The 12,961-nt window shown below is 33.4% G+C and overlaps 2 protein-coding genes across 2 annotated transcripts; one reads left to right on the top strand and one right to left on the bottom strand.

Annotated features, from left to right (window-relative positions):
• Nucleotides 1-260: 260 nt before the first annotated feature.
• Nucleotides 261-8,874, top strand: LOC134276549 (uncharacterized). The gene is made up of 8 exons (XM_062758792.1): nt 261-452; nt 1,447-1,790; nt 2,105-2,189; nt 2,349-2,465; nt 2,576-4,861; nt 6,046-6,185; nt 6,357-6,440; nt 8,796-8,874. Exons 1-8 carry the CDS (start codon nt 305-307, stop codon nt 8,844-8,846), a joined length of 3,255 nt encoding a protein of 1,084 aa, XP_062614776.1. The 5' UTR covers nt 261-304; the 3' UTR covers nt 8,847-8,874.
• Nucleotides 8,875-9,367: 493 nt separating this feature from the next.
• Nucleotides 9,368-12,511, bottom strand: LOC134276548 (uncharacterized). The gene is made up of 4 exons (XM_062758791.1): nt 12,283-12,511; nt 12,028-12,161; nt 11,779-11,920; nt 9,368-9,817 (listed from the first exon to the last, which is right to left on the bottom strand). The coding sequence occupies exons 1-4, from the start codon at nt 12,480-12,482 to the stop codon at nt 9,544-9,546; spliced, it is 750 nt and encodes a 249-aa protein (XP_062614775.1). The 5' UTR covers nt 12,483-12,511; the 3' UTR covers nt 9,368-9,543.
• Nucleotides 12,512-12,961: the final 450 nt, after the last annotated feature.

The raw sequence follows: 12,961 nt of genomic DNA, 5'->3' as shown, positions 1-12,961 counted from the left end.
CCTGTCTGTATCTGGTTCTGTGTTTTACTTCTGTGTTGAACGGAATAGACGAGCATGCAGGTGAGTATACCTAACATACATGTCTATTAAATCCACGTTAATATAACAATAACCATTGTCAGCAATTCCATTCTTCCAATGCTTGTCTTCAGTTTACCTGACCAGATTACTGTTTTCATAGCTTTGGCTAAATCATCAAACTTTTAAGTAGGTTTTAATTACTCTTTTACCACGTCACTGTTTTACAGTTGACTGTGACTTTGAGGAAAATACTTGTGGTTGGATAGAACTTTCTCCAAAAGGGATGCATTTGGAATGCGCGTGTAGATCTACGCCCTCTAACTGTATCCGCTGGTACGCCTATCTAACCATGTACTCCCCATATCTAGAGAAAAATATGGCTTGGACAAGAATATCCTCAGCTGACCTCAAAAATGAAATATCTTTCCTAGGTAAGTTTATTGGTAATTTGGATCTGAAAAAGCAAAATGTATCAAATCATATAAGATGTTAGAACACAACTGTTTTGTGGTAAACGGAATCATATATAGTGTAAGATACTACTGAAATATTGTTGTTGTATTGCTTCTCATCGTAAAAAAGCGTATGATACCATAAATGCACACTCCAACTGGATCATAAATCGCAGTCTGACATCTATATCTGTATATTGCTGAGATCCAACTATGTGGAAGAAATACTGCATTATATCTACCTGCACGTGACGTTCCAGGTGAATACAAGGATTTTTTTCTTCTACGTTGATCTAAAAATAGATCAGGGAAGTCCAAATTGATACTAATTGTTTTGGAAAGCTATTTAACGACTATGACTTTTTTTCATGTGAAAAAAAACATAAGCGAATATAATAATATTTTCGAGTGAGGGTGGTTATAGGGGATGCAGGGACCCCCTTGAACACTTTTACCGAACATTTTTTATTTTTTCGGCTTTCAGTTTTCCCTGATAACACCCCTTCCTTTCAAAATATATCCTTTTAAAAAGACTGACATTATATCTCCTTTCATGGCAACTAAAATAGATTAAAAAACATTTCAAATTGATACGACTAGTAAGGTTTATTTCTTTCTGCTTCTCTCTTGTATTCGGCTAGGACTTAATTAAAAAACACGCAATGATCTATATCATTTTATCAGTGAATCATATTATAAAACAATTATTGCTGTTTTTTTGGTCAACACAAAGATTAAGCGTCCTTCGGGCTCAGTGAATTTTGTACTCCTCAGATGGATAAATCATTGATAGACCTCAAAAACAGCAATAATTGTATTCCTTTCTTTGTTTGAACATAATCAGGAAGATTTTTTCGAATGAGGTAAATTTATTGTTTATGTATTTCAGTATAGTTCAGGCCATATTGATTGCGATAAAGCTTAAAATAGTATCGTATAAAAGTAAAATAATTGTGTTCTTTTATATTTGTAGGATATTTTCCTAGAAATACAACTGTTATGGCCTCCTCAGTTAAATCGATCCACGAACTCTATATATTCTTAACACTCAAAATACCCAATTCTCAGCTCATGATAAGCTTTTATTTAACGAGTGGAGAACTACCGATATCTTACAGTGCACGATGTCTTCATTATACTTATTTGTTGATCGGATATAGTGAATTAACAGTAGCATACATGCCAGAAAATGGGAATATGCATAAAAGTCTGAACGAGCTGAGAAAAGAGAGTGAGATTATCCTAAAAAGGAAACACATTTCGTATCGGTTTATGAAGAAGACATCTGTCAACCTTCCTGTACGACCAAACTCAAAGGTATTATTACATATTAACACATAACAACACAACAACATAACACATAACAACATAACAACACAACAACATAACACATAACAACATAACAACACACATATGTGGGTTGTAAAACGATGGAATCTTAACAGAAAGTTGTGTCTTAAACATTTTAAACGTTCTTAAATTTATAAAAAAAAAAATCTGAAAGCTTTCATATTGAAGTTTTGACTGCAGCAATTATATAATAACCCTGACCAAAGAAAAAGATCAAATTTGTCTTCTGAACAAAATTGTTGTTTTTCCTCCTCTTTACATTTATATTATATTCCTTGAAGTTAGTCTTCCAGTCCCTGTTTTATAAAATTGGAGGAAATTATGCAGTTTTGGATGACATATTCATAACCAATGGCGTTTGTCCTGGTGAGTAAAATTTTACATGTCTTCAAGATACATGTATAAACAAAATCTATTAACAAATATGGTGATATTCAATACACGTTTCAACGAATGAATTTTACATGTTTTAAGAAACAGTTTAGCTTTTTTTTTTAATAACGTAAGGGTTCCTACTATTGACAGCTACGGCACATTGCTCGGATTTGGAATTCCGATGCCTTCAAAGTAACGACTGCATAAAGAAAGAACAGTTTTGTGATGGCAAGCCAGACTGCTATGATGAAAGCGACGAAGAACTATGTAAGATAATTTGCATATCGTGAGAATAGGTTAAGACAGTTAACAACATCCCAGGCACTGAGTCTTGGTCCACTCAAAGGAAAGAACTTAAAGTTATTTTTACCTTGTAGGTGAGGTCCTTGATTTTCAAAAATCATCAGTACTAGCAACCTGTTCTAATTCAACAAATATGTACAATTCTTTTAACGACAAAAAGCATCGAATATCAAAGGATGTCACAGGAAACGGGCACCTCAGCAATATTGATTTAAATATCCCGAGAAGAATCAAAAGATCCTTTGAACGTCATAAGCGTTCTATTGGAAGTAAATTATTAACAGAGTCTAAAGAAAGAAAGTTTGTTCATACGAGAAACTTCTCAAACATATTGGGAAGTTGTAATCAAAAGTGCCCAGATTCTTGCTTAAAGTCGACATTCCAGAAATGTATTAGCCACACATTAGATTTTCATCAGTTTTTGGAATGGCAAAATGTTTCATGCGACAAAATTTTTCTCCATAGATTTGCTTCAGTCAATGTGTATTCTGTTAACATAACAAGATCAAGAATTAATTCATTATACATTAAGAGAAAAAAGATGAATACTTTGCAGCATATAACTATTAGTAATACTTATATTAAAAGTCTTACAGTTGACCAAGGTGCGATATCCCATCAACAATTACAAGCCATTAATTTGATAAATTATACTTTCCAACACGTTGAAATATCTTATTCAGCACAAAAGTCTAATTTCACAATTAAACTTGTTTCAATGAATAGACAACGCAATAGTAATGCAGGTGTAAACGCAGTATTTTCTTTTCAAAAAGACTTCAGTGATATATCATTACATGCAACCATTGATAATACCGTTAGTTTATCTTTGATGAAGAAAAATTCTACTAAATATGGAACTGAAATAAAATTTGGATTGATAGCTGGACATTTCAGGGCCTCACTGGATATGAGGCTAGTATCTAAAGCTGGCATGAGATTCAGTGAAATATATTTAAATAACAACGGTTCAAGGTCTTTTCAATTGTATACTGCTAAATACGAAGGAACAAATTGTGACCATTATAGCATGCAGAGAAGTGCATTAAAACACGTTTATTTCCCCGGTATAAATCAAGAACAGCTGAAACTATTAGATCTTTCTTTTAATCATATACTAATTATCAACAGAGAAGATTTTTCCGGTACAAGGTCCTTGATAAGCCTTAAACTTCATGGTAATTACATCAGAAGTATTGGAAAGGAAGCTTTTGTCAATTGTGAATTACTTTCACTTCTCGACTTATCAACAAATTCACTAACTGATATATCTTCACAGAACTTTAGAGGACTAAAAAATCTCCGGTATCTATTTCTAAGCCACAATCAAATTAGTTCCATTGAGAGGTCAACATTTATCTACCTGGAAAAGCTTCATACACTCGATTTATCTAACAATGTCATTGAAATATTTGAGAAGGGAATATTTTCAGAACTTGAAACTTTAGAAAAGCTATACATACAAAATAACAAAATTGTGTCGGTGGAGGGAATGTTTGCTGGTCTGTTTAGTCTCAATTTTCTCCAAGTGGACTTCTTCTCCATTTGCTGTGCCAAACCTCGGAATTACTATGACGTCACGTGTATTGCCCCTAAGAATGAAATTTCCTCTTGCGAACAATTAATAAGCGTACCTGTCCTGAATGTCATCATTTGGTATATTGCACAACTTGCAACATTTGGAAATCTAATTGCATTAATCTACAATATAATAAATATCAGCAGTGGATCGTCATTTACGTATTATTTCCTTTCTTGCAATTTAAGTTTAGCTGATTTACTTATGGGAGTCTATTTGTATATCATTGCTGTGGTAAATCTAATTCATACCGGCAGATATGGATTTGAAGATCATAAATGGCGCCAAAGTTTTCTTTGTACTTTCGAAGGAGTCTTGGCCACATTATCAAGCGAAGCTTCCGTTTTATTTGTTTTCCTTATAACCATAGACAGAGTCACAGCTATAAAGCATCCATTTTCGCAGAGGAAGAAAATTTGGGTTTTGGTGGCAGCCGGTCTTTCCTGGATTATCGCAATCTCTTTGTCTGTCTTTCCAGTTTTGCCGCTTAATTTCTCGCTGTTTGATGGCTTTTATTCCCAATCCCCAATCTGTATATCTCTCCCTTTATCTGTTCATCGACAACCAGGCTGGCAGTATTCCATGGTTATTTTCATCGGGTTCAACTTTGCGTTATTTCTCGGTATTCTTTTTGGTCATTTTATTATTTTGTTTGATGTACTTAAGTCAGGGAGGGTCCTTCGAACATCTAACACACATGTAAGGGAGATAACCCTAGCTAAATCTGTTGTTGCTGTTGTTATGACTGATCTTCTGTGCTGGATTCCAATAGGAATAATAGGTACGTTGCTTGTAATTCCTATGTTAGAAAAAATCTTCTTCTATATTTCTATATCCTTCTTTGTTAAGTTATCTTATACATTAGACAAAATTGCTAACGCACCACATGTTAATTTTTATTTGTGAATTGAACACTTGTCGGAACGGTTCTAGTGTATACGATATGCCAGTATTTCAAAAGCAGTGGGATTGACAAATGTCTTGGCATCACAAAAAATCCTTTAATGACCTTCTTGTCCGAAAACCAGTTTCCAGCTGTGCACTGCGCACCATTTTTGCACAGATATGAAATTCTTGATCACTTAAGGGATCTGTGAGATTGCTAAAGGAGTAGCCCCCCAGTTAAAAATCAACAAACAGTCATTGACTCTCATATCACCTAGTAATCATCTGATACCTTAGTGTCCATACCAAATCAATTCCACTTCCGGTTGATCCATTTTTATGGAACAATTTTCAACTTATTGTATGCTGATAACTTAATGCCATGCTTATCTATAGTAAACATATTTTTGTTTATTAATCTATTTGGAACAATTTTTCATGAATGCAATTCATAAGCTTTTTATTGTTTTTGTTTTTTACAGATTTTTCTAAAGGAACCCCCCTGCAGACGCCATCCTGTCTGCTTTTGCACGCTCTTCTAGCGTAAAACACCGCATACGTTGTAACTTTTTTCTGGGTTTTTAATTAGTATAAATGGAAAGAACATAAATACAAAGAAAAATCAAAAAAAAAAATTCTTCAAAAATGGAATACACACGATTTTATCTTTTTATATGAATTGGTCACACTTCAATAAACATTGTAGTTATTTATAAGGTTTGACATTCATATGCCTTATTTTTTGTTAAAGTGACATTTTTATATATCTAATGCATCATAAGAAGGTTTTTAAAGTAAATTATTAATTCTCTTAGGTGGTGCGTTAGCAATTTTGTTTAGTGTATATACACCATTGAATCAGAAGCAGAAATTTTCATGTACTAGTTAATGTTAAACTTAATACTAGCACATATCTATGAATTGTTATCAAAACTCTAATGAATCTCATTAAAGTAAGCTTTATTTTGTGTACTTCATATAAAATGTTTTTTTTAAAAATGCTAAATTTCTTTTTTTAAAAGAATCTTCAAAGATATCATTATACAGTTTCAAATTAGATATCTTTAATTATTGCGACAGGTATGCTGACGTTTTCTGGGATAGATGTTTCCAGAGAGGTATATGCATGGATAATAGTACTCGTTCTGCCCATAAACTCGGCAATTAACCCTATCCTATACACCTTGTCAGGTGTGTTACGAGATAAACGGAGAAGAAAGGTAAATATTTGTGTTAAGCAACACGCTTTAACATCAAATTATCTGTCAGTAGCTTGTGCAGTATTATTGGTCTAATTCGGTGCGTGATCTTGTGTACCAAATAATTTTTTGGAGATAAAAACAGCATGAGCATGTTACTATATGTGTACTATTTTCATTGTTTAATTTTAGGTAAATGAAAACACTTTTCAGATGGAGAAAAAAATGCTCGAGCAGGAAATTGTACGTCTTAAACGTCGACTGGATTCTTTTAAGGTATATAAGCTTCAACTTCAGCATAAACATTTTAATACAAGCATCTACAGGGTGTCCGAAAAGAAAGGTACCAGTTTTACATTTTGATAACTTTGCTAAATCTCGAGCTATTTCTATGAAACTGATATCATTCGAAAGGTCTCAAACGAAAGTTTTTTACTATGAGAAAAAATAATGCGCTAATTCTTATAACGTCCCGACATTATGGCGTCATTTTAATTAAACGTCAGAACAGCGTATTTTTATCGTCAAACAATTTTATGAAACGAAATGTGTAACAGAGGTTAAGCGAAAGTTTGGATCTCATTTTAAGAATTGTAATGTGAGCAGGAAACATGTCTACAAAATTATTTCTAAATTCGAGCGACAAGGATCAGTAGCAGATGCGCCAAAGGCAGGTCGGCCAAGGTCAATTCGGAGCTACGAAAATGTGAGTACGCTTCAAGAAATGCTCTCTAACAGTCCAGAGAAATCAGTTAGACGTTCCTCCTCAGAGACTGGAATTCTTAAATCTTGTGTTCATGACATATATAGGAAGGATCTCAAACTTTTTCCATACAAAATTCAGATAATGCAGAGTTTGAGTATCTCGGATCAGGTTCAAAGATTTGATTTTTGTCGTTGGGCAGCTGACGTTGCTGACAATTACGCAGATGCATTTCAAAATGTTTGGTTTTCAGACGAATCACATTTCCTCCTATCTGGACATATATGTAAACAAAACATGAGATTCTGGGGAAATGAACAGCCTCATTGTTACACGGAGAGACCATTGCATAGCGAAAAATTAACTGTTTGGTGTGCCATATCGTCACATGGAGTGATCGGCCCTTACGTGTTTACGGACACTGTTAATTCACAACGATACTTGTCACTCTTGATAAACAAATTTGTTCCTGCACTTCGAAAACGAACAGCAAGTATGCAAAATGTCTGGTTCATGCAAGACGGTGCTACAGCACATACATCTAATATTGTATTAGATGATCTCAATGAAATCTTCAGCGACAAGCTGATTTCCCGGCGATACCCAGAAGTGAAGGAGTGTGGACAATCTTGGCCTGCGCACAGTCCTGATTTGAACCCGTGTGATTACTTTCTCTGGGGATACCTCAAGTCTTCCGTTTACAAACCAAAACCGGTGGACACAAATATGCTTTTGTCAAACATCAAACGGGAAGTAAAGAAGATCAGCGAAGAAATGTGTCAAAATGTCATTAATAATCTCAAAGTGCGAGTTCGGGAAGGGAAGTTGGTGAAAGGACGTCACTTAGAGAACGTCATTAATTATGGAAATAACAGATTTGTACTTTGTACTTAAATTGCTGCTAAAATACTATTCTTTGACATATTAATTAAATGAAGCTATCAGATTAAACTTACGTGTTTGCTTTATATGTGTACAGATTTTGAGATTTTGATATAAATTCAACCCTAAACCTGCATTCAGTGTTACCTTTCTTTTCGGACACCCTGTATTTCATTCATCTTAATGGAATTGCATGGTTTATTTTTTCAAAACCAAGTGTGATGGTATAAGTGAAAAAAAAATCGCTCTATAGACAACTTCAATACAATACATTGTATATCAATGCATTTACTCCAAAATCACAAAATTCCGTGGGGTTTTAATTTTCGTTGTTTCCGAGGTATGAAGAGACCCACGAATTAATATAAACCACGAAATGTAAAATTTTACATACATAACTCCTCAGCAATTCTTTATCACACTTATTGTTAGGCCATTATTTAAAGACCGAATCGTCGACGGATTTTTCGTTATTTCCCAAGCACGACAAGGAGCACATGGCTGATGTGACCGGTCGGCAGGGAATACTCAGTCCTCTATGGCACCTGCTCCTACCTCTGATGTTTTGGAGAACCGTGTTTGCTCTGCTATTATTTTTAATTGTTTAATGGACTTTTGAGCTTGAGTACTGTACGTTATCTTCATACAATTCACACCGCACACTCTTCTTAAACAACAGTAGATATAGTGACATAAATTAAGACAGGTAGTAATGTGCAAATGTTGCGACCGTTTTTTTGAATACACGAAACACAATTGGTATAATTACATAGTATTTCTGTTGTTTTACTAGCATGAGAATGTCCTACATAAACAACTTCACATGGAAACCACTATTTAAATAACGACTTTTATTTATATAATAGTGTTGTGATACATGGGCCTTTTTATGTTAATAAATGAAAAGCAAATTAATAAAATATATTAAGTCATAAATAATGATTGCTATTTTGAATTTCAATTTCATAAGTATTGTTACTAATGCTTTCATATTACCACATTTTTGATGGAAAACTTTTGATAAACATGTTTTCTCTTAATTTAAGAAGTGCGGAAGTTCGATTGGAAGTAATTCAACACTAAGTAGCCATGGGTAAATTGCTGAAGTTTTATACATTCTTTATAGAGACAGTAAGTATTTTATAAAATTATATCGAAAAAACTATTACTTACAGGAAAAAAAAGCACAAATATTTTGATGGGCACTTATTGTGCGCCTTTAATAGCCGACCCATTCTTATTATAGAATTTAATGTTCTTTTTTCAGAATTTATTGATGTGTCAACTCATGCTTTTGTACTCACAAACTGAATATGTCGACTAAAAAGGAGGAAATGTGTGCCAACAGTTTGTTTAAAAAAACTTGGTCTTTAATTACTACACAGATTCTGTCAATAAAGAACTCCAGCATGCTTTTAATATAAACTTCAGAATACGTGTTAAAACTGGAGTAAATACTAACGATATGGATTTCTCTGATAAACAATCACATCATAAGAACATTTCTGGGTTAATTTTTTTTAATTGAAGAATTTTGTGTATGACATCAGGAAATCAAAACATGATTATAGTGATTAATGCTTATTTACAATAACGTTTGTTCAGTGATAAGTATATATTTCAGAGATTTGCAGTAATTGGAAAATTTCATCTGTACATGTGATAACATTTTTGTAACACGTCCGTCTGTTTTGAGTGAAAATTGATGGCAAGACAATGAATAGAGGTAAAATAATGTAGTATTGAACATAGATTTTGTTAGTTAAAAGTTAATTAAAAATTGCTCCAGATTTCTTATGCTTTGTCAAAAACCTGTATCACTGCAGTTGAATTGTTTTGTCCTCCAAAATACAACTGGATTTTAATTTTTTCGAATGATGTTGATATTATCCGATCTCCTGTCAACTTTCGTTTTGGATCACTGCACTGGAATGGTATTTTCCTCCCTAGGATAACCGGGTAGTAGTTCTTACGAAGGATGCTGATCTTCTCTTCTGACCATTGAATATTGTTTGAAGGACATCTTTTAAATGCATCGATTGTTTCGTCCAAAATTTCATTGTATGTTCTATTCAATAAAAAAAAAATAAAAATATAACGTGTTTAATCAATTTAAATTTTGGTTAAAAAAGGTTTAAGAATTTCAATAACAAATGCTTTTAAGCATCTCAAAGTGCTCTCTGTTTCTATTACCAGTCGGCTTCATTGGAGCGTCGTAATGATTATCTAGAATAAACCATCGTAGGAAAATCACATATATTACATTTAAAATTCGTCATTGGGGGCATCCGTTTGATAGAATGTTAAAGTCAATTGGAAATGGTTTTATTAGAGATTTGGACGAACAAGGCATATGATATGCCTATTTTAAAAGTATACAAGCTTTATTGTCCCCTGCTTTCGCGAAAGGGGACATTAAATCTCATTCGTCTGTCCGTCAGTCTGTCTAGCTGTCCGTTCGTCAAAAAACTTTAACCTTGCCCATAACTTTTGATTCAGTGGAACTATGACTTTCATATTTCACATATGTATTCCTTGTGACAAGACCTTTCTTTGGGTACCACCAAATTTGACCTATTGACCTTGGAGTTTGACCCACTTTTACACAAAAATTCCAAACTTTTACTTTGGCTATAACTTTTGAATGGTAGGTACTAGGACTTTCATATTTCACATATGTATTTTTTGTAGCAAGACCTTTCATTGGATACCAACAACTTTGACCTTTTGACCTTGACCTTGGAAATTTCCGTACTTATGAAATATCTTTAACCTTGACCATAACTTTTAAATGGTAAGGGCTAGGACTTTTGTACTTCACATTTGTAGTCCATGAGAGGAGACCTTTCATTGAATACCAACAACTCAGACCCTTTGACCTTGACCTTGGAGTTTAAACTACTGTTTAAAAACTTTAAGCTTGGTCACAACTTTTGAACGGTAAGTAATAGGACTGTCATATTTCACATATGTATTCTTTGTGACAAGATCTTTCATTGGATACCAACAACTTTGACCTTTTTACCTTGACCTTGGAGATTTACGTACTTCTGAAAAAACTTAAACCTTGACCATAACATTTGAACGGTAAGGGCTAGGGCTTTCGTACTTCACATATGTAATCCTTGTGAGAAAATTTTTCTTAAGAAACCAACAACTCAGACCCTTTCACCTTGGAGTTTGATCTCCCTTTCAAAAATGTATCCTCGACTTTAACTTTTGCTATGGATTTTGTATTTCACAATCGCATTTCTTGTGAGAAAAACTTTACTTTGGGTAATAATATATTTTAATTTGCATTTAATAAAAAGTTTAATCTTCGTTATGTTGCCATACGGCGTCATCAGTGTTTCACAAACACATCTTGTTCCTTATATTGAGAAGAGAAAGGGATTTCATATTTGACATGTGTATTACCTGTGACAAGATAATTTCGAGCATGCTATGATTTCTTACCTCGTGACCTTGACCTTCACCATTGACTTTATTTAAAAAAAACAACTTCAATGATAATTTTTAAATAAATGACATATGATATAGTGTTTATATTAGACACAATATGTCATAAAAAATAACATCTCATCCACAAAGACACCGAAAGCGGGGGACCATATTTCTTTGAAATTGCTTGTTTATTTCATGAGTCTAGCATTAAGAGTAAAGTTCTTAATATTGTATGGTATGAATTTATTGCATAACGGACTAACTATTGTTGAAGCCCTGGCATACCCAACAAACTAGACAGTGATTACTTAAGTATTTGAATCAAATGGGTGATGTTAACCTGGACCAAATTGAAGACTTTTTTCTCGGGGAGATTGCCAGGTCATAAAACTGTATTTTAGAGTGTAGTATGTTTCTCCATGACTTTGTTTACCCCAAAATATGTATTTTTACTCATACGATGAAAAAAATATTTCAGAAGAAAAAAGAACAAAGAATTGTTTAACCAATTTTTTCTAAAAAAAAAAAAAAATCTTAATTAAACGTGTTAATTAAACTGATAATCAGAATCCTTTTAAAACTTACCCACAGAAAGACTCTTTAGACACATTTTTATCATTTGCTGTGAAATCCTGTCCAGGGGGACCCATGAGGGTATGCAATGTCTCAGTATAGTTACCAAGCTTCTTGTTCAAGCTGTTCATACACTGTCGCAAGTTCTTTAAGACTACAATGAAGAACGTTGATTTTTTTTTAAAATATTAACCTATAAAAGAGAAAAGTTATAAATTTTGAACAAATACTAATTTCCGTGTAATTTGATCAAATACGTACGTGGGTATATAGGATTAATGCAAAGACTTGTTTCTTTCGACTTGTACATTGAGATGAATCTTGTTTGATCAACACATTCTGTGACTTTAAAACTATCCAACTCCTCCACACAATCAACGAGTTCCTGGACATACCTGTAAAAACGATAGATAATAAGTAGCAAAGGCCTAAGAAGGGACAATTTGCACGTTAGTTAATAAAATATGTTTTCGCAATACGCCCAAGTTTACATGAGAACCTTCATGAAATGCTTACTTGCAATAATCGGTGAAGAAATTTTCTCCAAGGTACATATTTCCTTCTTGGTCAGTTGAATTCGGTGGTGCAAAGAAACAGGCATTCAAGCCAGGACAATCGTCCTCAATGTATGTATCGTTTATGTACTCGTATGTAGCATTTATGTATTCAAAGTCATCACGTTTTTCTTCATAGATATCGATGTCATCTCGCCTCATCACAACATTACCTACATGTTCATAAGAGGAACAAATTAAAGAACAAATAGCAATTTAAACTTCGTTTTAAAGAGCCTGTTTTGAACAATGTCTCCATACGTCAGATAGAACATCTTTAGTATTACTACTTTTTACTTTGAAAGTTATCTGTCTTATCAGAGGGTCGCTATCCCTTCATCAATTATGAAGGCATCATAGCAACCGTGATATAAAACGGTTGAAATTTTAAGTAAGTATACATGTGTATTATTACTATATGACACCCCCTTTCCAAAATAAATAATTGAAGAAACATCAATCAACTGTTTTTCAACATATAATCAACGTTGATTATGATAATCAACGTTGATTATCAATGTTGATTAAATGTTAAGACTTCAACTTTGATACAAATTTTCAAAATCTAACATAAAATCAATGTTGAATCAACATAGATAAACAACATTGATTCAAAGTTTGTTCAATGTTGTGTGCCTGCT

This window comes from Saccostrea cucullata, unplaced genomic scaffold (assembly GCF_032062105.1).
Source record: "Saccostrea cucullata isolate Sc308-1 unplaced genomic scaffold, CSIRO_AGI_Scuc_v1 ctg1404, whole genome shotgun sequence".
In the NCBI taxonomy this organism is placed as follows: Eukaryota; Metazoa; Mollusca; class Bivalvia; order Ostreida; family Ostreidae; genus Saccostrea; species Saccostrea cuccullata.
Note: the sequence above shows the minus strand (reverse complement) of the source record. Positions and strands in the feature narration are given on the sequence as shown.

Excerpts from the sequence above, each read along its gene's own strand:
- LOC134276549 (XM_062758792.1), top strand. The coding sequence starts at position 305 with ATGCATTTGGAATGCGCGTGTAGATCTACGCCCTCTAACTGTATCCGC. Across the intron at positions 1,791-2,104 it reads CTGTACGACCAAACTCAAAG|TTAGTCTTCCAGTCCCTGTT; the intron begins GTATTATTACAT and ends TATTCCTTGAAG. Across the intron at positions 2,190-2,348 it reads AACCAATGGCGTTTGTCCTG|CTACGGCACATTGCTCGGAT; the intron begins GTGAGTAAAATT and ends TACTATTGACAG.
- LOC134276548 (XM_062758791.1), bottom strand. The coding sequence starts at position 12,482 with ATGAGGCGAGATGACATCGATATCTATGAAGAAAAACGTGATGACTTT. Across the intron at positions 11,921-12,027 it reads CATTAATCCTATATACCCAC|TCTTAAAGAACTTGCGACAG; the intron begins GTACGTATTTGA and ends TCTTCATTGTAG. Across the intron at positions 9,818-11,778 it reads TCTAAAGAGTCTTTCTGTGG|AACATACAATGAAATTTTGG; the intron begins GTAAGTTTTAAA and ends TTTATTGAATAG.